This window comes from Mus caroli, chromosome 4 (genome assembly GCF_900094665.2).
Source record: "Mus caroli chromosome 4, CAROLI_EIJ_v1.1, whole genome shotgun sequence".
Lineage (NCBI taxonomy): Eukaryota > Metazoa > Chordata > Mammalia > Rodentia > Muridae > Mus > Mus caroli.
In genome coordinates this window covers 75,553,460-75,579,862 of record NC_034573.1, presented here as the reverse complement: position 1 = coordinate 75,579,862, position 26,403 = coordinate 75,553,460, and the positions used below count along the sequence as shown (strand labels likewise).

At 42.0% G+C, this 26,403-nt stretch overlaps 2 protein-coding genes across 2 annotated transcripts in view; both read left to right on the top strand.

Moving 5' to 3' along the window:
* Nucleotides 1-6,088, top strand: part of Frem1 (FRAS1 related extracellular matrix 1) — a 150,134-nt gene extending 144,046 nt beyond the window's left edge. Inside the window, exons 36-37 of the mRNA XM_021160224.2 lie at nt 214-299; nt 3,415-6,088. Coding sequence (XP_021015883.1) covers nt 214-299; nt 3,415-3,614 — 286 coding nt within the window. The 3' untranslated portion in view covers nt 3,615-6,088. The remainder of the gene's footprint in view (nt 1-213; nt 300-3,414) is intronic.
* A 12,662-nt stretch (nt 6,089-18,750) lies between these two features.
* On the top strand, nt 18,751-22,134 carry Cer1 (cerberus 1, DAN family BMP antagonist). The gene is made up of 2 exons (XM_021161590.1): nt 18,751-19,319; nt 20,992-22,134. Exons 1-2 carry the CDS (start codon nt 18,813-18,815, stop codon nt 21,301-21,303), a joined length of 819 nt encoding a protein of 272 aa, XP_021017249.1. The 5' UTR covers nt 18,751-18,812; the 3' UTR covers nt 21,304-22,134.
* Nucleotides 22,135-26,403: the final 4,269 nt, after the last annotated feature.

Genomic DNA, 26,403 nt, shown 5'->3' with positions numbered 1-26,403 from the left:
TATTGCGGGATCCTTTGGTAGTACTATGTCCAATTTTTTGAGGAACTGCCAGGCTGATTTCCAGAGTGGTTGTACAAGCTTGCAATCCCACCAACAGAAAAGCTCTTTCTACATATTTACTAGTTTTCTTTGTATTTCCATTATGCACATCATGTGAGCAGCAATGTAACCACCATGTCACTGAGACTCCTGTTTTCATTTGTGTATGTGCAGGCACCAGGGTGACCTTGTGACCGTACTCTCCAGAAGGCATATGCAGTGGCTATGGGCGATGAGTGGAAGAAAGCCCTTCTGGATAGGTAAGTATTTGCACTCTTTTGAGCAGGAAGCAGGCTCACAAGCAGCAAAGGAGCCGATGCCCACCACTCCCTTCCGTTGACCAAGTGATTGTAACTTATGGTAACATGTAACAGTTAGACAGTCAGTCAGTTAGAGCCATCCTAAGTCGTAGAGTATTTATCAGTAACAGGGCATATACTGTGCAAGTGCAAGACCCTGGCTTCAATCCCTAGCAGCCTGAGGGGGAAAAAGGACCATTTTTTGGCTTTTTGGCAGGGTACTTTCATTTAGACATTTATTTCGAAGACATAGGTATCTGGAAAGACTGACATAAAAATTCAACACATGACATTTCTAAAATTCAAATATTTAGAAATAGCTATAGAGCAAATTAGATTACAACATGCCTATGTAAAGGCAAAGTTATTATTTATTCGTAAATTATCTAGTAAAGCTGTAACAAAATGTCTTGTGTATATATTAACTAAACAATTATATGTCATAGAATTAATAAGCATACTGCTTTCCTCCACTGCCATTTCAGGAAGGCAGTATACATTTGTGACCAGGCACTAAGTGAAAAGGAAGAATTCATAGCCATATAAAGCATGGAATAATTTGGAATAAAAAAATTTACGTGCAAGTTGGAGAGATAGATTATAGAATTACATGCTAAAGTTGGAAATTATTTGTCTCTAACCAACAATACAGGTACTTTGAATTTTATTCCTTGATTTTTCAAATTTTTAATATTTTCTCTAATTTTGACAGTTATAACAATCTTTACAAGTTACTTCTGAGACAGAATTCTCAAGGCATATCTGAGTTAATGTTTCCACTGCTGCCTTTGAGAGACCCTGTATTTGGGGTAACAATTACAAAGCCAGTCTTTGGTTCTCAATTATTATTATTTTTTTTTTTTTTGTAAACTTCATTGGGTCTTTAAGTCCAGACATGGTCTAGGAGTATTGAGTTAGTCTGGAGCATAATTTTCCTTTATGTCCATAATGATTCTAAGGCTTTGTGTTCACAAAAGATCACATGTGATCTGATCAATAATCCATGGAAATAGCCCAGTGCAGGTCAGGGTGTTTCAGACTGAAATGGCAGTGGAGGAAGGCAGCATGCTGGTGGCTAGAATGGTTGTCACAGTTAAATCTGAGTGACAAGATGTCAGACTACTCTGTGATCACAGAGAGGAGTTCTCCCGCACGTTTTTCTTTTTAGAAACTCTATTATGAGAAGTAGGGGAGCGCTTCTTTAAGCAAATGTTACAGATACTTACAACATTTGAGTCTAATTTTCAGAAATTGCCAGTGGGCGTAGAGCAGCAACGAGAAAAAAAAAAAGGCTGAGTTTTATTGGCATTGTAGCAGACTGAAACATGTTAAGCTCCTGACAAGAAATGATATGTCATCAGCTACTTCTGGATATGAAAATGAAAGTGTTTAAAGTACGGGAACAAGGAATAATAATGGGTGACAAAATGTCTGTTTTCCTGTGGTAGAAGCTTTGTGGGTAGGTGACAGAGATGATAATAATAGCTAGAGAGGTGACCCAACTGGTCAAGACCACCACTGTCCTTACAGACAACCTAGGTTCGGTTCATAGAGCCCATGTGGCAGCTCACAACCATCTGTAACTCTCATTCCAGAGAATCTCATGCCTTCTTCTGGCCACTTCTGGCCCTACACATACATGATACACAGACCTTCATGTAGGCAAAAATACTTATACACATAAAAATAACATACCTATATACATAAAATAATCATACATTGAAAAATATCATCCATTAAGTAAACACCAAAATATCTTAAAAGAGGTTTTTTAAATCTTATATTCAAATATAATTACATAATTCCCCCCCCCATCCCTTTCTTCCCTCTAACACAGTGGTTCTCAACCTGTGAGTTGCAACCTCTTTTGGGGTTGAATAACCCTTTCACAGGAACATTGGAAAACACAGATGTTTACATTTTAATTCATAACAGTAGCAGAATTACAGTTATGAAATAATAACAAAATAATTTTGTGCTTGGAGGTCACCACGGCATGAGAAATTGTATTATGGAGTAGCAGAATTAGGAGTGTTGAGAACCACTGCATAACATTCCCTGTTTCCCACTTGCTCATTCTCAAAGTCATGCCCTCTCTTTCTTTTTTTTTTTTTTTAAAGATTTATTTATTATATGTAAGTACACTGTAGCTGTCTTCAGACACTCCAGAAGAGGGCGCCAGATCTAGTTGCGGATGGTTGTGAGCCACCATGTGGTTGCTGGGATTTGAACTCTGGACCTTCGGAAGAGCAGTCGGGTGCTCTTACCCACTGAGCCATCTCACCAGCCCCCCTCTCTTTCTTTAATTGTATATATTATTATAAATATGTACATATACATATGTATGTATATTCTTGGGTACATAAATACAACCTGTTCAGCCCATACATTGTTACTTGTATATATATATGAATTCAGGTTATAACTAGTTGGTTATAGGACTAGTTGGTATTGAAGAACCAGTTGGGGGGCTCTTCCATGAAAGACTATCTCTCCCACTCTCAGTGTTCCTTAGTTGCCTACAGTTCTTTGCCTATGGGAAGAGTATTACATAAGCTATCATTGTTAATCTTCAACAAATCTATATATACTATTTTTATGCCCATTCTTTAGATGTAAAAACTAAAACTCAGAAAGGTTGAGTAACCTACCCAAAGAGGGCAGATGCTTCTTGGCTCCAAAGTCTAATACTCCAAATTGTGTCATATTTTGTCCTCAAATCTTCTTGGTTCAAGAACAGGAACTCATTTTCACTTAAAACTCTGCTTAGTACCGTAGACCAAGGCTGGTCTGGTGGTTCGCACCTGTAATTACAACTATTTGGAGGTTTGAGGTAGGAGGTCAATGTGTTCAAGACTAACTGGGGAATTTAGTGAGACCATACCCGAAAAAACAAAAAGGAACACAGCAGAGGAGGGACTCTAGCCCAGTAGTAGAGCATTTGCCTAGCTGGTATAAAGAAATCAACTTCATACTAGCTCTGAGAGAAATAGCAGGAAGAAAGAAATAGGAGAGCCATGGTGCCTGAGTTTAAATGTGATCAAAATATCTGGCATGTTCTCTTGGCTCACACTAGGATTGAAGAACCAAGTTCGGACTGGCCGCTGGGAGTGGATCGGAGGTGAACCTGTTGCTTTTACCAACTGGAGGAGAGGGGCCCCTCTGCACCCGAAACCTGGAAAGAACTGTGCTTTGGTTCAGAAAAGAGGACAATGGCAGACAAAGAACTGTAGCAAAGGCAAGGCTCACAATTTTGTGTGCTCACGGAAACTCTGAACATAACCTGGCATTTCTCACTTATCTATTTACAAAATCTATGTGTATTGCCCAGTGGAGATGCATTGTTGTGGCTGGCTGGGCATGTCTTTGTGAGTCTGTCAAGTAAACCTGGAAGCTAAATCAACAGTCCCAGGGAGATGACTGTATGAATGTGCCTTTCAAGATGAGATACAACTTCCGTATCTCAATATTTTTCTAGATAAATGACTACAGTATTATAGGCTAAAATATTTGCTTCTTCTAGAAGATTCAGACTCTTTCCTATGCCTACTCTCAGGCAGTACAAATATCCATGGACCTTAAATGCTTTTGTCTGTAGACCTCAAATGAGCCCACCTAGAAAGGTCAGAATTGCAGGTGCTTCTGCCCCAGAGTTTGAGTGGATATAGTTCTGTAGATCCATTAAACCAAGGTTGAATGTCAAAGGTTGGTTTATTTCCTTAGGCCCTTTAAATGTGAACTTAAAACCAGAGGCTATGTGTAGACAAAGGGGCTCTGTTTTGAATGGAAGAGTCTTTCAGGAGGATGCTCAACTATATAGGTTTAGTGAGGTAGGGTCAGAGGCCTGCCTCTATTGGAGAGCTCAGATTCAGGCAGGCAGGGCTCTGCCTCTACTATTGAGATCAAACCATTCCACTCGTGAGACATGTTACATTCCAATACAATTATGGCATTGTGCCATTCCTTGACTAAATATTGGGTTTTCACACCTTCCAAGGTCATATGAACTTTGAAGTAGCAATATCTTCATCTCTGTTTACTATGTTGACAAGTATTTTTAAAGGATATGTGGAATAAGGAGTGTATATGAGTATGGTTGACATACAGAGGAAAAGTGCCACTCCATTGAAAGTACCTTCATGAACTGTTCTGATGACCAAAGAAAAATAATACTGGAAACAGACCTTTTGAAATGCCAGACCTCACTCTTGGAAAGGATTTTGATGTGACTTTGAGCCTTTAAATCTGTAATATTTGCAGAGATTCTCTTCTCATTAGATTCTCCAATAGAGGGTACCTTATTAATTTATAAACTCAGTTGAGTGAAACATTTTTGTAGCAATCAAGCATGCTGTGCTTCTCCCAACACTCCCTTCTGGAGCCCAGGGTTAATTATAGGAAGTCAGAACGTCCTTTTTGAAATGTTTATTAAAATTTTTCTTTTCATAATCTCTAAAAAATACAGCTGTGCCAAATATAACCTGTCATATGAGCACCAGTGTAACTTTAGAATTAAATGAGGTGTTCAAGTAGACTAGAGCTTTAGGGCAGACTTTTTAAATAGAATAATAATATCTCGAGTGTTATAGACACTAAAAATGGCTTAAGAAAGTCGTTCCAGTTTCTGGATATAAAACATGACAGGCTTGCTTCATTTCTGCTCATTTATCAAAGTTTCGGTTCATAGAAATTTTTACCTAAGGTTAGGATAAGACTCAGACATTCTGTCTCTTGCTGAAATCCAGATGTAATTGCAGAACCGGGTGCTCTTAGCTTGGAGGTTTGGAGAAGTCTGTAGACAGTAAGTGCAAAGGCCTGCGGAACATAAGGAACCTTTAGTGTTTAACCCAAACAGGTCAAATCTTTCCTCCACTCCAGCTCCAGCCAAGCTCCTTGTAACCTACTGGCTTCTACACTGTGCAAAGTTGGGATTCGGAGTGCAGGAAAGAGGGTGGAGTTCTCCAGTCCAGATACTGAGGAATTCATTCTAAAGCTGTGTGCACCGTTAAAGCTGGAAATCCAACTGTGCTCAACCTGGGCGGCGTGGCTATTTTATTACACTTTCCTGCACTGAAAATGGCGTGGCCGTAATTTAGCAAGTAGTTAGTTAGTATAGGGAATGGTTTGGGAAGAGACCCAATTAGTCTCTTCCAATTAGGAAAAGACCATTTTGAAATTTTCTTGATCATGAAAGCTTTACCAAAATGTGAAATCAGGTCTAAGTGATTGGCAGAACACACAAGGTCAGGCACGCTTAGCTGCTGGACATGGCTGTCAGGGTTGAGGAGGCAAGGCTGGAGATGCCAGTAGCCAAGAAGGACATACAGCAGAGGGCTGACTATTGCCCTTCCCCCTCTAACTTGAATGCCCACTCAGGAACTTCTTACGTGCAAGGACATATATGAAGCTCAATGGTATAGAACGTTTAAATTTTGTTCTGATAGTTGATCCTTAAAGAATACATAGTATATGTTTACTGAAGATAAATCTTAAAAGCTGGCGCCAATCATTTCCTCCCCTTCCCTGGAGTGATACAAAGAAACTGAGCAACCTTTATTTGTATTTCTAGTTTAGTTTATTTTTAATACAACCCAAATATGCATGTATTCTAATGAACACTGTGGTTCTATGTAATTTAAATCATCAACTGGTGCTGACTAATTTCTGTAAGGAAGTAGCATATTAACTGTAGTATAGCTAATGTTGTGTCAAAGCCAATAAAATAAACATGTCTAATTCTCAGACACTGTTCCTTTAGTTTGTCGTCTTTTACATTTTTCATGGGGCCTCACTGGTATTGTTTAATTTATGTCACTTTGCTTTTTTAAGACAGTCTTTCACTGTGTAGCTGAGACTCTCCTTGAGATGTCATGGTCCTCCTGTCTCCAAAGTACTGTGATTAAAGGCATGTGCCACCATTGGTTTTTATCTTAAGCAGGCTTTTTTTTTGGTTACACTAGCTATTAGTTATTAGCTTCCATGCATTCATACAGTATTTGCTCAGCGGTATTGAATATGCAGCAGACACTGGGCGTTGTCTTAAAAATCTAGAGACACGGGACAGAGTAAAAAACAAGAAGCACAAAGCATAGATGCAGATTTCCAAAAGCTTTAAAACCTGGAGAGCTTTTTTTTATTTGTTTTTGCTTTTCAATGTCTTGAAAACCCTTAACAGGGTTTCTCTGTGTAGCCCTGGCTGTCCTGGAACTCACTCTGTAGACCAGGTTGGCCTTGAATTCAGAAATCCACCTCCCTCTGCTTCCAGAGAGCTGGGATTAAAGGTGTACACCACCATTGCCCAGTTGGCCTGGAGCTTTGGACCAGAGAGGACATTGCTGTGGAGCTTGGTGGCTATGTCACCTCTTTCCAGGCTAGGAGAGCTGCACACTCAGGCTAACTGCTCAGGCTCATTGCTGTAGTACTCTCTCCAGATTAAGGAATGGGTCTCCACTCCTGAAGCTTACCATAAAGGCCAGGTATAAATAATCCCAGTATTTCTGAATCCATGCCTCCACGAAGGAGATGGGGATGAAGATTTTTTTCTTAATTTAGTTCATTTGTTCTAGCTTTTCTCCCTAAACAATAAAAAGTTTGTGTCTCTACCATAGATTCCTGGAGCAACAGAAATTAAAGAGAGATCGTTGACATAATCTTATCCATTACTCCCGTTTTACAGAGGAGAGCACTGAGGGCCTCTGAAGTAAAAATTTCTTCCTCTGATCTACAGGGTGAAGAAAGCAGCATCAGGACTGACATCTGAGAAATGATGTCAGCAGGGTGGGGACATAGTTCAATGAGTAACATGTGTGCTATGTTTATCTAGAACATGCTAAGAACATGCATGCTCTTCACCAGCACTCATGTAACAAGCTCATGTTGGGGTTTGTGCTTGTAATCCCAGAGCTGGGGTGGGGGATGGTAACTGGGATGTCCCTAGGGCACTCTCACCAACCTATTCTAAAGGATAAGATCAGCTCCAAGTGAAAATTCAACTCTGGCAATTATGTACTCACCGCACCACGCCCCCACATGCATAACAGCTTCTATGGCCATACACCACAAATACACACACACACATACACACACTGGCCTCTATTCACAAACATATACACAAATGGTAGGCTAAATCTCTTTCAATAGTAATATTCAGGTGGCTTCATTGTATTCTAGCACAATATTTTTGAATAGTGTTATAAAATTTATGAAAGACACACCCTAAACCATATGTTGTATGATCCTGTTTATATGAAATGCTGAGACTAGGCAAATTTATAAATCCAAAGTGGACCCGAAGTTTTCAAGATGTTGAGAAATAGAGGGCTTGAAACTGACTGGCCAGAGGGATTGAATTTCCTTTTGAGGAGCTGAAAATACTCTGGGATTAGGTTCTGGTGATGATTACACCATCCAGTGAATACACTAAAAACGACTGCAGTGAATACTTGAGTTTATAATTTGTTGAGGTGCTGGAAATTAAAACCAGCACGTATTAAATAAACATTCTGCCACTGACCTATATCCCCAGCCCCAAAGAGAATACTTTATGTTGATGAATTTCAAACTGAGAAGTGCTATTCAAAGTCTCCAGATAAAATTCATTTCTAAAAGCTGGACATGGGCTGTTGGCTCTGCTGTGCGTTTATCTGGCTTACTCAGATACACCTTCCCTTCTATGCCTGATGCTCACCCAGATTTTGTTTGCTTGTTTGTATCGTTGGTTCACGGACAAGGGATGCTCAATTTGACATAGTTTTAAATTGGCAACATGGGGCCTGACTGGTCTTCTTCTCCTTCCTCCCCATCAATCATGGCAAAGAACGGCCACTAGCAGCAGAGTGCGTCTGGATGTCAGTAACGTCCAGAACACCGCGATTTTCATGAAATTAATTTTACAAGCCTTTAGAGTAGGATCGTTCAGGAAATGAATATACTATCCTCATAACTTACGCAGAACTGTTCATTTTGAACAGCTTTTATAGGCCCTATACTCCGAGAGGTAATAAAGTTCCGTTTATCTTAAGACAGAAAGGAATAAAGATCAACCAACACTTCCATTACTGGCCTCATGGTGTAACCGGCAACGCTTTCCAGGGACTGCCGCCTTGGTCCACCTTTCCCTTCCTTCTCTCCACCTGCATTATGGCCTTCAAAGGGCAGTCTGGCTCAACTCGATGTATAGAAAAATCACGTTAAGACTGAACTACATGCTGCTTATAAGAAACATACTTTTAATATAAATACGCAAATCCATGTCAAGTAGAGGAGTTGAAAGAGATCCGCCACCTTACACCCAGTCAAAGCTGGAGTGGCTACATGAATGTCAGCCAGCATAAATTTTAGAGCAAAGAATATTGCCAAGGATAATGAAGATTAGTTTAGAATGCTAAGGGATGGATCAGTAACACAGCCTTGTGGTCCGAAGCATCCATGCGTTTGGAAACAAAGTTTAGAAGCATGCAAAGCAAAAGCTGATAGATCTGTTTTCACAGTCAGACATATCAATACCCTTTCTTTTAAGTCAATAGAAGGAGCAGTGAGGAAGTCAACCAAGGTGCGGAATCTCCCTGCTGTAAAGGTGTAAGAGATTTCTGGAAGTATCCAGAAGTATTGCAGTTTATCTTTAAGGGCTTGTGAAACATTTACTAAGGCAAAGTCTTAGGGCTCAAACATAAAATGTCTGTATTTTTTCCAGCCCGGCAGAATATCTCCCCTAGATATAGTGGAATTAAATTAGCAATCAGTGACAAAGATGTTTCTGGAAGATTCTCTGAGTGTTTACCCACTGCACTGTATACTTCTTTAATGTGTATGTTATGGATAAAGTTTTCAAAATGAAATTCATAAGTATTTTGATCTGGATAAAATTGAAAGTATATCAACATTTGTGGGATGCCATTAAGGCAGTGTTTAGGGGAAGTTTATAATAGTAAGGACTTATATTAAAATACATAGATCTTCACCCAACAACCCGCTCCTACCTTCATAAGAAATAGCCAGGTGTGGTGGCACACTCTTGCCTTTCACCTTGGGTCTCAGGAGGCAGTTGAATCTGTGAGTTCAAAGTCAGCCTAATCTACATAGCAAGTTCCAGGGCAGCAAGGACTCCATAGTGAGGCCTTGTCTCAAAAGAAGAAAAGTAGATGAGGAGGAGGTGGAAGTAAGGAGGTGACAAATGTCACACCAGAACACCAAGGAATGTCAGGAGCAGTGGTGCTCAGAGGCAGAAGAGTCCAAGTTCAAGACTAACCTGTGCTATGTGATAAAACCGTGGTTCACAAGTCCAAAGGCTCCAGGATAGAGGGCTTCTCTGGGGTGCGAAAGGTCTAGGGCTCCATCCCCAGCACTATAAGCAAAACAATGAAGAATGGTAGCCAACAGTAGGTGATATCAGTGAAGCCAAAACAGTGCTTTGAAACTAAAGTTCTGTAAAGTCTAGCCAGACAGATCAGAAAGAAAAGACACAGATTACTAATCCCAGGAATGAGGCAGTAGCAGCCCTAAGGTGTTCTTAGTGTATTACAGCTATTCATACAATAATGGGGACTATCGGGAATAGTTCAGTAGGATAAACACAACCATCTAAACAGAATGACAGGATACCGTGAAGCACAGACTCCTAAAACTCCATAAAACACACAGACAACAGGAAGAAATCCTGTTACCGCTGGAACGTTTGAAGGCATATCTCGAAATTCTCTAATCTGTGTTACCTCAAAAGCTCATAAAGATGCCCACATGGCTCGTTTACTTGTTCACACAACAGTGGACATGTAGGGGACATGGAGTTTATAGTTGGGGCTGTTACAAATAAAACTGCCGTGAGCATTCATGTGTTAGTCCCTGGACGGGTATAATGCGATCTCTTCCATTATACAAATACCTAGAAGTACAATGGCTGGATCATTGTTGTGTAGTGTCTGCTTCTAAGAAACCACAAAACTGTTTTCCAAAGTGGTCACAGCATTTTCTACTTCCACCAGAAGCGTCCCAGGACTTCAGCCCTGCCAGGCGCTTACTGTGGAGGTCTGCTCCCACGAAGCTGGTAGTTCTACCACACTGTGAGGTGAATTCATGTTTGCCTGGTGACTAATGGTCTTAGTATTATTATATCTTCATGTGTGTATGTTTGCCATCTATAGATCTTCTTTAGGGAAATACCTGTTCAAATCCCTGCACCATTTAAAAAACACTCTTTTTTTCCTTGAGTTTTACTCTGCATAATAAAATGTTTTCTTCCAGTGCTTGGCTTGTCCTTTCATTCTCTTGGCGATGTCTTGGTTGAGATGTGTTGTTCGTTTGCATTTGCTGTTGGTTTGAATTGGTCAGAGAGTGTTTTGTTGTTTTCTTTTAGAACTTTTTGTCTATGCTTATGAGGGAATCTTTTCTCCTCTCCCTTTTTGTCTCTCCCTCTCCCTCTCTATCTCTGTCTCTGTCTGTGTGTGTGTGTGTGTGTATTTTAAGAAAGGATCTTATGTAGCCCAAGATGACTCAGAATTCCTTGTGTACCCGAGGATGTCCTTGAACTCTTGATAGGCCCGTTTCCACCTCTCATGTGCCAGGATTACAGGCATGTGCCACCACACCTGCAGTTACTTTTTCCTCTCTTTAAGAAACTTTATTGACACTTCTTATAATTGACAAATGATAAACTTATATTTAGCAGGTATCTTTTGGCATAATATGCTTATATCATTGCTTATAATTTAGATAGTAAATACAGGACTGGAGAGATGGCTAAGAGCATTGGCTGCTGCTCTTCCAGAGGTCCTGAGTTCATTTCCCAGGAACCACATGGTGGCTCACAACCACAATGTGATCTGATGTCCTCTTTGGGCATGCAGATGTACATGCAGTTAGAGCGCTCACGCGCGCGCGTGCACACACACACACACACACACACACACACACTACATCCACCTCTCTCAAAAGTTTCCTGATCTTTCCAGTTTGCTTCTCCTATCTTAAGGTAATGCCTGATCAACTTTCTGTCACTATAGATTGGCTTGTAACTTCTAGAATTTTCTATAAATGGACTGCATATGCACTCTACTATTTTTGCCATTCTCTTTCATTTAGCATAATTATTCTCAGAATCACACCACTGACTAACTGCAGCGGGGAGGGAGAAGGGGGGGTGAGAACTGGCGTTTTAAGGTTCTATATTGCAAGTGGTAACTTTCTCATATGTTAAGGCATTTGTGTTCAACGTGGAACTGTTTTTAGGAGACATCCAGATGACTACGAAAGCCCTCTTTGAAGTCCCAGGATGCCTTGCTTTCAGACAAGAACTGTGATGTGCAAATTCCATTCTAATAAGAACTAAATGAAGGCATGCTATCTCATCTGACAGAGTAGAGTGTTTGCTGTGCTAATGGGCTGAAGTTGGGTGAGAGCGAGTGACTTCCTAAGAATGGCTTCTGGAGCCACATTATTGAAGTTTCCTTTGACATTCAGCATCTAGGCACACATTTGCTGCACGAACCAAGAAGGATGTGGTTATGGATCATGCATCAAATTTATAATGAACTCGATGGGGCTACCCATGGAAAGAAGAGTGATCAGGCCTACTCGGGAGTGAGGACACCACTCAGGGCAGAAGCTGAGAAGCTGATTAACAGTAAGTCCCAGTAGGGAAAGCCTCCCAGTTAAATGCCTCCCCCCATTGCTTTCCTACCCAGCAGAATCCAGGTCAGCAGAATCCAGGTGACCAGATACAATAAGCCTTCTTAGGACTTTGCATTAAGTGAAGCTGAAATTTATGTAAAGGTGTCTTAGCCTGCCTGCATTTATGATCAGCCTGGGCCCAGGCTCAGGCAACGAGCATAAACAGAGCCAGGTTTGCTCTGTTTTTCCATTTTATTGTCAATGTTTTTAACACACACACACACACACACACACACACACACACACACACACAGTGTTTGTCTCCTGCCATCTTGTTACTTAATTCCCACACCTAGAGGTAATATTATGTGTAATATTTTAATATTTACGTTAAAGATACTTAAGATTATGTTTCTGCATAGGTGTTGCCAAGATAGTAAAGCCAACTTTTATTTATAGAGGGTAGAAAATATAAATCTGTCCAAAAGCTTTCATGAAATGAAGGTTTTAATATTTTCAAAGAGTCGACTCGGTGCCTGCTCTTGGACAGCCTCAGAGAAGGACTGTCAATACAAGGCGCCATTGTTTTCCATTTCTGATCCGTGATTTGCACCCCCCTCCCCACATACACACACACAACTTTCCTTTCTTTTGGCAACTCCTCTTGCATTCTGTCCTACACTTGGCCCTGAGTCAGCTGAAAGCTTTGCAAGTTGATTTTCCGTCCCATCTGAATTACAGCTTCGCTGTGGAACTGGTTTCCATGTGTTTTTAATCATTTGTCCATGTGTTATGAGCTTATAGGGACAATATGGCTCCCCCAAGCTGCCTGCACTGTATAAGCAGAAACTGGTAAGGCAGCCATGAGGGGAACGGTTTTCAGACAGATGCCCCCTGCACTCTCTGTTGGTGATACACCACCTCCATCTTCCAACTGGAGCACAGAAGCTGACAAGCTGCCTAGTGTTACCTGGCAGGCACGTCATCCTCCTGCCTGAGTCCCCTTTCTTTAGGAGTGTCAAAATCCCTCCCCAGAGAGTTGTCTATAAACTGTGGCAGTATGACAAAGTTCAGATACCTACTCTGAGATGCAGCCAGCTTGGAAAATAAGGAATGGTTTATTCTGAATCCTTCCAGATTTAATGGAAATTTGATTTTAAAATAGAGTCTGAGCATGAGTATTAAATATAAGTCCTCTAGGACAGAGGCCCCTCTCAGAAAGTAAAGCACGGGCAGTCTCGTGTCAGGAGTTTCCAGGCACACTGCTGTTAGATTTGGGAGGCTGAAGCAGACATTCACAAAGCTAACTGTAGAGCTTGGGCCAGGAAAAGAAATGAAACAGAAAAATGTGTTCAATCAAATGCCTGGACTTGGTGCGGTGAACCTTGCAGACTCCAGGGATGGTAGTCCTGACCCCGAATAGTTATGTCTCTGTGGCTAAGAAGATACACATGGCTCTTAGTTAAGCCCAGATCTACAGTCATGAAGAGACTGAATAAAGAAGGACCTAGCCCCAACACTAAGAGATGGAGCTCTACATGGGCTGTGTAGAGAACATCTTTCTTAAGACTGGCAGCAGGCTGCTCTTGTAACTTAAAGCTTTGAGATTCTCATAGCTTTTCACCCTGATGCTCATCTCTCCCCCTAGTCTACTTAGGACCTTTTCCAGGAAAATTGAGCAGATAAGAACTTAGAGGCTGGGTTTGTACAAACAATCCCATCACTCAGTTGTGAATGCAAGAGAGAGCACCGGAGGGCAGAACATTAAAGCTTTTATGGATTCTAGAGACATTTTGAAAGAGTTTGAGGCATTTCATAATGTCAAACATTATGAAAATGCTAATGGAGGTGACCAGGAAAGCTATGGAGCTATTCAATGAAATGAGGAGAGAATGCAATTCTGAGGGGAGAGCAGGGAAGGAAAGATGAGCTGGTAGGGTTTGAGGTCACATGTGAGGAACTCTCATCCGACGGCTTTTGTCTTTCTCTGTATAAGAAGGGGTAGGGTAGTTGGTGATAATGAGGGCAGGCCAGGAGCAATCAATGGGCTGAGATAATTGGAGTTTAAGTTTATATGGAAAATAAGAGATGACTAGAGTAATAAGACTGAGTGCTGAGTAGAGGGAAAGAACAATGTTTTGTACAGAACCAGTTTGAACTTGTAAAGGGCACGGAATAGAGAACAGTACAGAGCTCTAACGTTATGAGCCATGGAACCCAAGCTGGACAGGGAAGGGAGTGGGGACCAGAAGCTTCATAGATACAAGTTAGTGACCTCACCCACTCACTAAATCAGTGCTTCTGAGCATTCACAGCGTGAAAGGAACCAACTTACATCCTGAGATGGTAATAAAAACCATCCGTTCAATCTTTTTGTGACTCTAAAATCCAGAGTAGGGACCGATGCTAGACAAATGTGCACATAAGCATGCTTTGGTTAGACCTGTGGTATATGATGATAACATGTCACGTGTGATTGTGAAACACACATGTGACAGTTCAGAAGGCTGCAGCTCTTGGGTGCAACAGGGGTCAGAAAACTGTGGGTGAGGAGGCCAAAGGAAGAGGAGGCCACTGCAGTCCGGCCTCGACTTCTTTATAACCTCCTCCTTTCTTTGAGGACCATCTCTGCCTTCCCAAACTCTCAGTATTTAATTCATTTTTTGTTTTTTGAAGTGGGTCCCAAGTAGACGACAGGAAGATTTGAGCATCAGGGAGAGGGTAAAAAGCTATGAGAATCTCAAAACTTTAAGTTACGAGAGCAGCCTGCTGCCAGTTGATGCCCACAGGGTTGAATAGACATTCGTGTGATACCGATGACATGATATCAGAATAGCTTGGTCAGAATCCATTCCTGTGGACACAGAATGACAAGCCAAGGGGCATTATTGTCCTTGGTGAAGACTGGAGACATCCAGTGCCCAAGAGTATACTATGCACAAGCCCAGGTAGCTCAGATCAATCACGGTAAGAACAGGCCGTCTATGAGGGAGAAGGGACCAGGAGAAGGATCACGTGTTACTGTGGGACTTCTTTGTATTATTTGAATCTGGTTACTTCCGACCTACTCAAAAAGAAAGGGGACTTGTGCATTGCAATGTCTACCGTATGTGCTTGTGCTCGGTGAATACTTACTGGATAAAATGAAGGGAAACTGTGTGCAACTTAATGTGTTCTGGAGTTTGGGAACAGTTCTTAGAGGTTGATTAGCATAAGAATGGGGTCTGCTTAAAGTTTTCTTATATTTTGAATAAGTAATACTTTTTGCTACATTACGACATCTACTAGCCATGGACAAGGACATCCAGATCATTAGTCCCTACCATTCTAAGTGTTGGCACTCACAGATACATTGTATGACTGAATGAGTGAGTGAGTTCAGGGGATGGAGCAGAATTGGGGAAGAGAGTGCTTCTGCATGTACGCTTTCCATAAAAAAGTCCAGGAGTGATGTTAGAAATAGTTCTAGATTCTAAATAACTTACTAAACTAAACCACTGAGGAAATGGTTTGAAGGGAAACCACTTGCCCTACCTTTCTCCTTGTTGTTTGAAAACTAAGAGACAAGAAAGGAAGTAAGGAAGGAAGGAAGAAAGGATGGATAGATGGATAGATAAGCCGCATGACCTGAGTTTCATTCCAGAACCAACGTGGTACAAGAGAATGGACTTCCATAGGCTGTCCTCAACCCCACATGTTGAGGACACACACACACACACACACACACACACACACACACACACACACACACAGACACAGACACCATACTAAACTAAATATCAAACAGAAAGGAAATGAAAGACTAAAAGAGACTCTGCCTTACGTTGCATTTTAAAACTTAGTTCCTCCTATAGTACTACTGCTATCCTATGCTTTGAGGAAAAATATTAAAAAACATGTGAGGGGGTGGCCTGTACCCTAGGAGATTTCTCACACAAAACTATTATCCTGAACTTCCCTTTTTGTTTCTCAGTTTTCCTGTTTAGGTCATATACCTATTCCTGTCTCAACAGTGCCTCTCACCTTTTGTTGCTTTGAGAAAAGGACTTACCTCTGCTGTCAGACAGCACTCTCCAATCTCCCCTCACGCTTTTTTTTTTTTTAAACTTTCATGGCTGTCTTTCTGTAGAAATGCCATTGGCTTAAGGGAAATTTTCACTTAAGTATCTTCATAAAGGTCTCTAGGGTTACAGAGGACGTGCGAAGCAGAGCATGCCACGCATGCGTGGCAGATGACCTGCGTGATCTGAGCCCAGCTGCTGTCTCTCCCTTACTTGGGCCCAGGAAGTGGATTTAGCCTCATGGGTGCCCTCTCCTTGGCTCGGGCTTGTTTCCTTGTGATGACTGGTAGGGAGCACACCACGCGCGACAGATTCCTGCCGTGTTTGGAAGTCTCCTTCAGACCTGCCTACGGTTGACCTATCCAAATGGACAGGAGAGATGCCTATGTCAACTGAAGACAGAGGCCACTCTTTTCCTTTACAAGCAACACAATATTCATTTATGTGCTTAAGGCAGCATGTCACACCCAGAGCTTTAGAACTGATCAGAGTATACATCACCGAGAAAGGGGAGCTGCCTTCTCCTGAGTTGTGAAGTGGTGATCTGGAAACCGCCTTTTATTTCATGCTTCTCCCAAGAGGCTTCTTGTCAGTCAGGATATTTGCACATTTGAGCAACAGGAATTGGCAGGATAGCAAAAAAAAAAAAAAAGGAAATTCTTTAGGAGTGATTTGTAATGGGCATTTATAAGAACCAAAATTTGGGCCCAGAAGATGGGAAGTTAAGACCAAAAGAAAATTTAAAAATGAGTGACTGACATCCCCATAGGTAATAAAATTAGAGAGCCCGTGCCCCTGGGTATCTAACCTACTTAAGGCAGGCAGCAGATTTTAATCATTTTAGTCATTTTCCAGTATTGATCCTGATATTTCATCTACAGTGTAAGTCTTCTATAAATGTCTGTTCAACAGAAATTGTTCCAACTATATCCAATAGCCAGTAATTCCAGAACCAGGTAAGCGGAGACCCCAGGTAGAATCCCTGGATTAATGTTTAGTTGGGACATGCTAGACCCTGACTGACAGCCACGGGATTTAAGCCACCAGGAAATGTATCCTAGTTGGCTTTCACACCGTATTTATTACCAGGAGACTTAATGGCTGCTCTGGAGAGCAGATTGCATTGGGCTGCTGAGGGCAACCAAGACATTCAAGTATTGGGTAAGGTTTTAAAGAGACTATTTAAAATAAGTGATGAATGCCAATGTCCTGGTGGTGTGGGTCAGCAGCCTGTCACCATGGACCTCTGAAACAAGTAAAACTTATATCTTTTAGAATTTTAGTAAAATGATAATCCACTTAAACACAGTTTATAAAATAACTCAAGCAAGGCTTTGTCTCAGAGAACTCAGCAAGGCCAAGCAAGAACACAAATGCCTGGAAAGACCTCACAGTGGGGAACTTGTGGGGAGAAATCTGCATACTAAACAAAAGAGGATTCCACGCATGTTATCTCTGCCAGCAAAAGAAAGGAATGTGGCGACTAAATTAAAGGGGGAAGAAAGATAAGCAACTGTGTTGTGTTTCCCATTGGGAGGCCATTTTGGGTGGACAAACCTGAACTCCAAGGTTTCTCTTTATTGATAGGTTTCTTGTACCCTTGGCTAATTTCAATTGCCATTTTCTCCCCTCATCCCTGAAGGCTTGTGTTTATTAAATCTGATCTTTATTGAATTTGATCACCAGTTCCTTGGAACTAAGGCAGAAGATGTGGATTCAGTCAGGTAAGGACCCCTACCCCCCCCCCCCCCCCACACACACACACTGGTGCAGCTTCACCCCCAAATCTATCAGGCCTGGTTTGTATTCCCCATTCTCAAGCCTCAAAGTTAAAGAAAATAATAATAGTGACAAAGCGGTTTGAGGGGCCCATTATCCTCCTTGATTGATGAGATGTCAGCGTAGGTCACTTGGGATCCTGTGGAGAAATTTGTAAACAATTGGAAGAGTTTACTGATCTCTGGCCAGTTGTGAAATTTGGCACTCAGTGTTTGTTTCCTAATGTGAAAGGATTAACTCTAGAGTTGTGAGTCTCCCTGTATGGATAAGCAAAATGTGTTCCCTTAAGGCAGCTGTGACCAACAGCTTCAATCCACATGTGGATACAAGAGAAGGCATAGAAGGCTCCTGTCCAACAAAGCTAATGTGCTTTCCTGACCACTGTGCTGTGGCAGACATCTTTAGCTCTCTCTCTCTCTCTCTCTCTCTCTCTCTCTCTCTCTTTGTCTCTTTTCTGTCTCTCTCTGTCTCTCTCTCTGTCTTTCTCTGCCAGCTCAGTGCAGATGTGCAGCAAATGTGAGCTNTTTCCTGACCACTGTGCTGTGGCAGACATCTTTATCTCTCTCTCTCTCTCTCTCTCTCTCTCTCTCTCTCTCTCTCTCTCTCTCTCTCTCTCCCCCCCTCCTATTTCGTGTCTATTCTACCCCAGCTCAGTGCAGATGTGCAGCAAATGTGAGCTGACTCTGTCAGTCATGAAGAGTTCAGACAAAAAGCACGTTGTTTTTGCCAGTACAGCCACTCCTAAATCTCAGACAACAGCTAAACCACCAGCTAATTACCCCCTGGGTCTCGGGCTTTCACTGGGGGCTTAAACACACAGAGCCAAAGTGAAGGCAGGACATCATTAGCACTACATAATGTGGGCAAACACTTAATGTGTTTGCTTTGCCCACCTGCTGACCACCTGCCTCCCCATGCTACCAGGCAGGTAGCATATATGTGATGCCCCGACTGTAGCCTTGCAGAGGGAGCCTCTCTTTTAGGCCCGTCCATCTGTGAATCTAACCTCAGTCTCTGGGAACCAGGAAGCATGCATCTCCTCTTATTTCAGTTACTTGTTCTCTTGCCTCTGGGGAAGGCAGACCTATGTGTGGATGGCTGCCAGAGTCAGGGCTCTTTATCCTTTCCGCTCCTAGAAAGGGGTCGCAGAGATCTCCATGTGGCCAACCACGAGGAGGCAGAAGACAAGCCGGATTTGTTTGTGGCCGTGCCACACCTCATGGGCACCAGCCTGGCTGGGGAAGGCCAGAGGCAGAGAGGGAAGATGCTGTCCAGGCTTGGAAGATTCTGGAAGAAACCTGAGACTGAACTTTATCCCCCAAGGGATGTGGAAAGCGATCATGTCTCATCGGGGATGCAGGCCGTGACTCAACCAGCAGATGGGAGGAAAGTGGAGAGATCACCTCTGCAGGAGGAAGCCAAGAGGTTCTGGCATCGGTTCATGTTCAGAAAGGGCCCTGCGTTCCAGGGAGTCATCCTACCCATCAAAAGCCACGAAGTACACTGGGAGACCTGCAGGACTGTGCCCTTCAACCAGGTATGCATTTTAGAGGGAAAACCACCAGTTTGCCAGACAGGGAGGACAGCTGGACAGCTAGGACAAACGGCAAAATGGGAAGAGTCTGGCGAGAGCCCCGGCCTTGTCTAGTTCCAGATTCAGTCCCTGGGTATTCACTGTGGGACGTGGCCAAATGTAAGCACATTTCCCTCATTTATTTTTCACGTCTCCAGTGTTTCTTGGCATGATGGAAATGCTTCATGCTAGCATGGTAGCATGCTCAGTATCGGTAGTCCCCGTATTGAAGGCACAGAACATTGTTAAATTTGCATATATTTGGTGGGTATCATCCATATAGAAAAGCAAGGCTAAGTCCTCAGTTTGGAAACTGGGAATTTAGAGCAATTGCCAGAACTACCCTGCAGCTTTTCTCCATACTCATGAGGATAGGTAGGAAAGCAAGCAAAGCCAACTGGAGGTGAGGGGGGCTAGGTTGGACATCTCCCGGGATACCCCAGCATGCATCTCTGATACTCAGCTTATTACTTTACAGGTTCAGGAGAGCTTTCTTTAATTGTTGCTAAAACTATTTGATGCTTAGAATGTTCCTGCAGGAACACTATGTTGAGGTTCTCACTATCATTTCTTGGCATTGTGACGGCGAACCATACTTTAGAGTGGAAGTTATGTTTCTCATTGGTTTTTAAAAAGTATCTTAATATGAAATCGGGTCTTTCCTTATCCTGAGTGCTAACGTGTGCTGGCTAATTTATAGCGATTGGCTCTGCACAATTAAGACAGAGGAACATTCTGCCTCTCTTTCCTTCCTGACAACACCTACTTTCCAAATGCTAAAATAAAATAGAGAAACTGCGTCAAGAAGAAACAGAACCAGAAACAGTGCAGGAGAGACTAAAATTTTACAGTCTAGTAACACTGCCCAATTAAGCAGGCAGTATTCTAAGGCAATTGCCTGTGTAGCAATGACGGGCCAGTCATCACGTAATATCTGCTTTGCTGGACCATGTGCAATTAGAAAATTGCTCCTAAGACTCAGGCAATCAAGTTTCCTTTGAAATTCTTACTTTTTAATTCTATTGCTAATTAGATTAAAATTAAGGAGTTTGAGTCATATTTTGAGTTTGAGTCACATAAAACTGGGTGTATGGGGTTCTGAGAAGGTGGCAAAGGTGGCGTAATATAGGCGTATGCATCACGATTCTGCCACTTAAAGTGATGAACGCTGCACAGCTCAAGTGAAATAGGACAGAATTCAACTCCTGCTGTCTGGTCTTTGCTGATTAACGGACCAGTATTTATTGAGAAGCTGCTGTGCGCAATGCACTATGGGTAACAGAAAGATAAGATGTGGTGGTTAAATAAGAAAGCTGCCGTTATGGCTTCTTGACTCCATTTGGTTATATCCAATTAAATGAGATACTTTAGATTAGAATTAGATTTTTTTAAAGTATGCTGTTTTTAGTGGGAGGTTTTTCATGTTAACTTAAGGCTTTTAAGAGGTTAACTGATCAGTAACTCAGTAAAAAGGAAGTTTTGTTGTGGTGGCCTTGTCCCTAACGAACATCATCTCTTAGCTATCACAAAATTCGTCCCCAAGTGGAGAGTTTAGAGCACTTTATTCTAAATCATCTGTCTGTGCCCTGAGTGGTCTGAAATGCCTCTAGATGACCCTAATCCATTTGCCTTTCAGACCATTGCCCATGAAGACTGTCAAAAAGTCGTTGTCCAGAACAACCTTTGCTTTGGCAAATGCAGTTCCATTCGTTTTCCTGGAGAAGGGGCAGATGCCCACAGCTTCTGCTCCCACTGCTCGCCCACCAAATTCACCACCGTGCACTTGAGGCTGAACTGCACCAGCCCAACCCCCGTGGTCAAGATGGTGATGCAAGTAGAAGAGTGTCAGTGCATGGTGAAGACGGAACGTGGAGAGGAGCGCCTCCTACTGGCTGGTTCCCAGGGTTCCTTCATCCCTGGACTTCCAGCTTCAAAAACAAACCCATGATTACCTCAACAGAAAACCAAACCTCAACAGAATAAGTGAGGGTTATTCAATCTGGAAATGTTAAGTGAGTTATATAAAGATCAGTGGAAAATATCGTTCTCTCTCTCCCTCTCCCTTTCCCTCTCCTTCTCCCCCCTCTCTCTTTTTCTCTCTCTCTCTGTATGTGTGTGTGTGACACACACACACACACGTTTGTGTTTAGACAGGGTCTTATGTATTCTCCGCTGGCCTCAAACTCACTATGTGGCTGGGGATGATTTTAAACTCCTGATCCAATTCCTGAATGCTGGGATTACAGACATGCTCCATAATACATAGCTCCCAGGGGATTTTTAAAAGAGATTTTGCATGTTTCAAAGTTGCCTTTGACACTCAGGAAATATTTTGATTCTATTGAATGGGCCTTGCCACAGATGTGGGAAGCAGCTTGCTTGGTAGCCCATATATATATATATTTTCTTTCTGTACTCTCCACATGAAGTTTTTACTGTTGGCTATCTGGTTTTGAAGAAGGAATAGTGAAGGTACTCTTAACAGTTTACACGTGGAGGGGGCTCAGGCACTAGGAACCAAACCTTTTCCTGGAATATGAGGAAAATACATGAACAGTATTAGAGTCACTCAAGGAAGTTACTAGGAAACGCCATAAGTCTCCAAGTACATTGTGAGTCATTTTGAAGGAAAACCGTGTATATAGACGAAATCTTCTACTCATATGCATTTGAATCTTCTAGCAAGTTGGGTTTCTATGTTTGGGCTTCTTCCTATTGTCTAAGAGTGTGTGTGACAAATTCAATCTGACAAATACCTCAATGGCAAATTCTGAACCTGATCTGAGTGTTGTGATATATTACATTGTAAAGTGTGAGAAATTCTTGGACTTGCTGCGCCACATAAATGTCTTGTATTGGTCTTTCAGAAGCATTTCTGGAGTAGATTCATGGGCTTATGACCCTGACCACGGGTTTCTGATTTCACAAGCAGCCTCTGTTTAAGTCACTCAATCACCGTCTCTTAGCAACTGCCTCTTCCTGCTTATATTTGCTTATGTCCAAATACTGTGCAGCACTGGCTTTTCCCAGCCAGATTACTTTTTAATAGTAATTTTTCAAATATTTTATTCAGAAATTACTTGATTTGGATCCCTTTACTTTCAGTACACACACACACACACACATTCCTGAGTAATGACTAATTACTGTTTATAAAGAAATTAATTTCACATTTTAATTCTATTCCTTTTAAATCACCATCTAACATGGTACCCTGAAGAAGCAAATGCATTTAGAGTTAGTGTGTATTATGCAACATCTCAATGTAATAGAATATGAGCTTCTGAGATAGACGTGTGACATGCACAACAGGATATATTATACCCTTTGGTAGTCAAAGACAACCTAATTGGCCAAGATGTGGTCATAAGGATAAAATTGTTAAGCATTAATGATATCCCAGCTGGTCAATATATTTTGGTGCCAAAAGCTATTGAGCATCTGTCTAGTGTGCAACTGCCTAACCCTGATTATGTAAACCCATCTCTGCCAATTGGGGTCCCCTTCTCCTCCTTACATCTTCACAAATCCCTTTTATCTATACTTGAAAATAGGCCCTCAAGCCCAGGCTCCAGACAATCATTAGTTTTATTCAAACTTCTGGCTTGCTCTTCCTCGAACGTAAACTCCAGATGGGCTAGGTGATCGAAGGGTCGGAGCTTACATTTATAAAGTGATTTGTGTGAACCTCATAAAAATGCTCATTCATGAATGTTTTTACTTGCAAGAAAAAGCAGTGTCTAGTGGCTCAGTTATACGTATAAAACACAGGAGCATAGGAAATTGATGAGAGGCTATGTACAAACAGTGTATCCATCAGGCACCAGATGTGTCTTTTTAAAAGGCCATCTCCAAAAACCATGTGAAGCAGGTAATCACCTATTTTACCAGCAAAGAGAGTCAGCCTTGTAAGTTTAAGCAACTTATCTACGCTTGCATGGACTGTATTTTCCTTTCTTTAAATAGACTTGAGAACTTAATTTACTTGTGGCTGTATTTAAATATTTTTATAGACTAGTTCATGGTCAAAGGCAGCAAGCCAGCACTCTTTCTGTGAGACCCCCCGATCCAGATATATTTGCTCTACCTACATAGCTCTGGGACCACATTAAACATGGAAGTTTTTCCCTTGTGGCACTGACTGATGTTCTACAGAGGACAAAAAGCTATAATCAAGGCTCACCCGAGCTGTTCAGTGATACAAGCCGGAGTTGGGTCTCTTACAGAGTTTCTATCTGTGTTAAAATAGTCGCCTGCTCCTTCTCTACCACTTTAGCTTTACGCCTCACTGATCTTATAGATGTCTTACCTAGCCATTCTGTCTGAGCATGTCCCTGGACCAGGCTCTCTCTAAACATTGCTATGACTTGATTGGTCCTCATTTCAAATGCCTTCCTAGATCTTGGTTTTATTTTCTTGTCATGAAAAATAAAATAAAATTAGGGGTTGGGAAGATAGTTTAGTAAGTAAAGCTCTTGTTGAAGGCTTGAGTTCATGTCCCCACTGTCCCTGGGACCCATGTGAAAGCACACATTTGCAACCCCAGCCCTGCTCTCTCTCTCTCTCACTCTGTCTCTGTCTCTCTGTGTGTATCTGTTTGTGTGTCTCTGTGTGTCTGTGTGTCTGTGTGTCTGTGTCTGTCTGTGTGTGTGTCTGTGTGTCTGTGTGTCTGTGTGTGTTTCTATGTGTTCAGATTCCTGGAGCTGATGGGCCAGGCAGCCTATGAAATCCATGAGCTCCAGGTTCAGGGAAAAATCTATAGGAAAATTATTGAGGAAAGCCACCAACACTGACCTCTGCCCTCCCTGTCCACACGCACCCATTCCCATGAACATGTACTTTAACTTGGACCCCCCTGGTAATTTTCAGCCTGGTGCACACACTGCTCAGCAGCACACATAGTACTGTTCTCGTGCGTATGCTTTGTCAGCTGAGGCGCCCCAGTTACACATATGCTGTGTACTAGCTTGAGTGCAAGTTAAACAGAATCCCGGCTCCTTCCTATGGTAGGATGGGCAAGGAACTCGAAAATCAAACAACTGAGAAGGGAGAAGGAGCTGGCTCTAAGCCTTAGGCAGAGCAGCATGCTAGAGGCAGATGGCTTCCCACTGACTGCTCTCTGGAAGCTGGGACTTTAAAGTGGTGCCCTTTCAATGGCTGTACGATGGTCTCCTTCGGTGGTCTATGGTGGTTTCTTCTCTGCACAGTGCCCTGCCTTGTTTCTCCAGTGCATTTTAGAGATTATTTTTTCCCTAAATGTTTCTGTATATTCTAGACAGCTGACATTCAGTATTCCCAACAGAGAAAAGCTGAGTGAGCTTTAATATTTTATCTTCTCAGTGTGCATTTATTTTGGGCACTTGTTGACACGGGTCTATTTTGTTTTTTACACAACACATTTGTCACCGGTTGGCTTTGCCTCTGCTTCACATTCTTCCAGGACTCACACATTTGACAGGAGCTAGCACTTTCTGGAATAAGCATCTTGCCTGAGACAAAGAAAGGACAAGATAGTGTACTTATTCTTGAGGACTGCTCTAGAAGTAACACAAATGTCCCTTATCCCGTGGTTAAGTCGAACGAGTCACATGGTAATCCTGATTCCAGTGATGTTTGAGAATAGTAACACTATTAATATCAGTATTTTTAATAAAGGATTTCATCTAGCCCCGGCTGGCCCAGAACTCACTGTGTGACTGAGGGTGGCCTACTGATCCTCCTCTCTCCGCCTCCCAAGTGCCATGGCTACAGGTGTTTGCCATCACAGCAAGCTTCTGGTGTTTGGAGTTATAAGCCTCCACCAAAGTAGGGCCAAATGGTTTTCTTTTATCTATTCATTGAATTCTAATCAAGTAGTCATTTGATCCCTGCATTTTTGAGACTTTATTCTATGCAAGACACTACATTAAAAATGACAGGCTATTTAAAGATAAACTGGACACAGTTTCTTCCACTTCAAGCCTTTCAGTGTGCAGCTAAGACGGTGTGTGCAGCAGATGAGGCAAAGACTGTTGCAGGCACAGGAAGAGCTTCGGATGGTTGAGACTTTACTATGTGTTTAGAGGCCTTAACTCCTTTTAGGAGAAGACATTTCCAGTGTCACAGCTAGAGAGTGGCAGAAGGTGAGTGACTCCCAAGCTCAGGTTCCTTCCTATGCCACAATGCTCCCAGATTAAAAAATATGTGTATGTGGGTAAATATATAAATGTATACATACATGGGTCTATATATACATAAAGGTATGCACATACCTACAGCACACAAGCTTAATTCAGCCTGTAGCTCATTTAATGGTGTACCCCTTCTTTCGGTACCAAAGCCTTTTCTTTCTAAAGTAGTAGTCAACAGTAAAGTGCTCTCAATTCCAGTACCAGAAAACCCAGCTCAGAAGGAAATAAAGTATACAGGACTTCTTTCAGCGGAATGGAACCTGGCCCAGCCAGCATCTCCACACTCCCCTGAGAACATGGGCTCCTTCCTCTTTGCCTGTCACTGCCAATTCCCCACAAGCCTTTGCACTGACAACGTAGTGGTTGCTGCACCATCCATGTGCCAGGATCTATACTAGAAAAGAAAAAGAGGATGCCCAGGGATGTTGTAATGTGCAAGAGGGTTGGGGGTTGAGCCCCAGTCCAGAAACAGTTCTCTTCTACTTTGTTTCTCTTGTAAAGAGCCAAGAAGAAGCAGGAATGGCCAAGATAATTAAATAAGAAAATGAGAAATAAGGAAAACACGGCCCGTGGGCAGCCTAAAACTGTGCCACCTAAAGCCATTCCACTTGATATCTGGTTGTCATTAATTTCTATCTACTTTATAAACCATTTAAAATAAGTCATGTATATTACATATCTTTATTGTACTTCTGTCTCTGGTATATTATCATATATTATATGTATACACAAATACACAATGTATAATTTTAATGTTTTAAAGGAATAAAATGAGTATGTTTCATGAACTACTCTTGGAAAGCTCGCTACATGTTTGAGGCTTCGGGCACATGGATTTGATAAGCAGCATGGAGTTTTTGAACAGAACACAGTAAAAG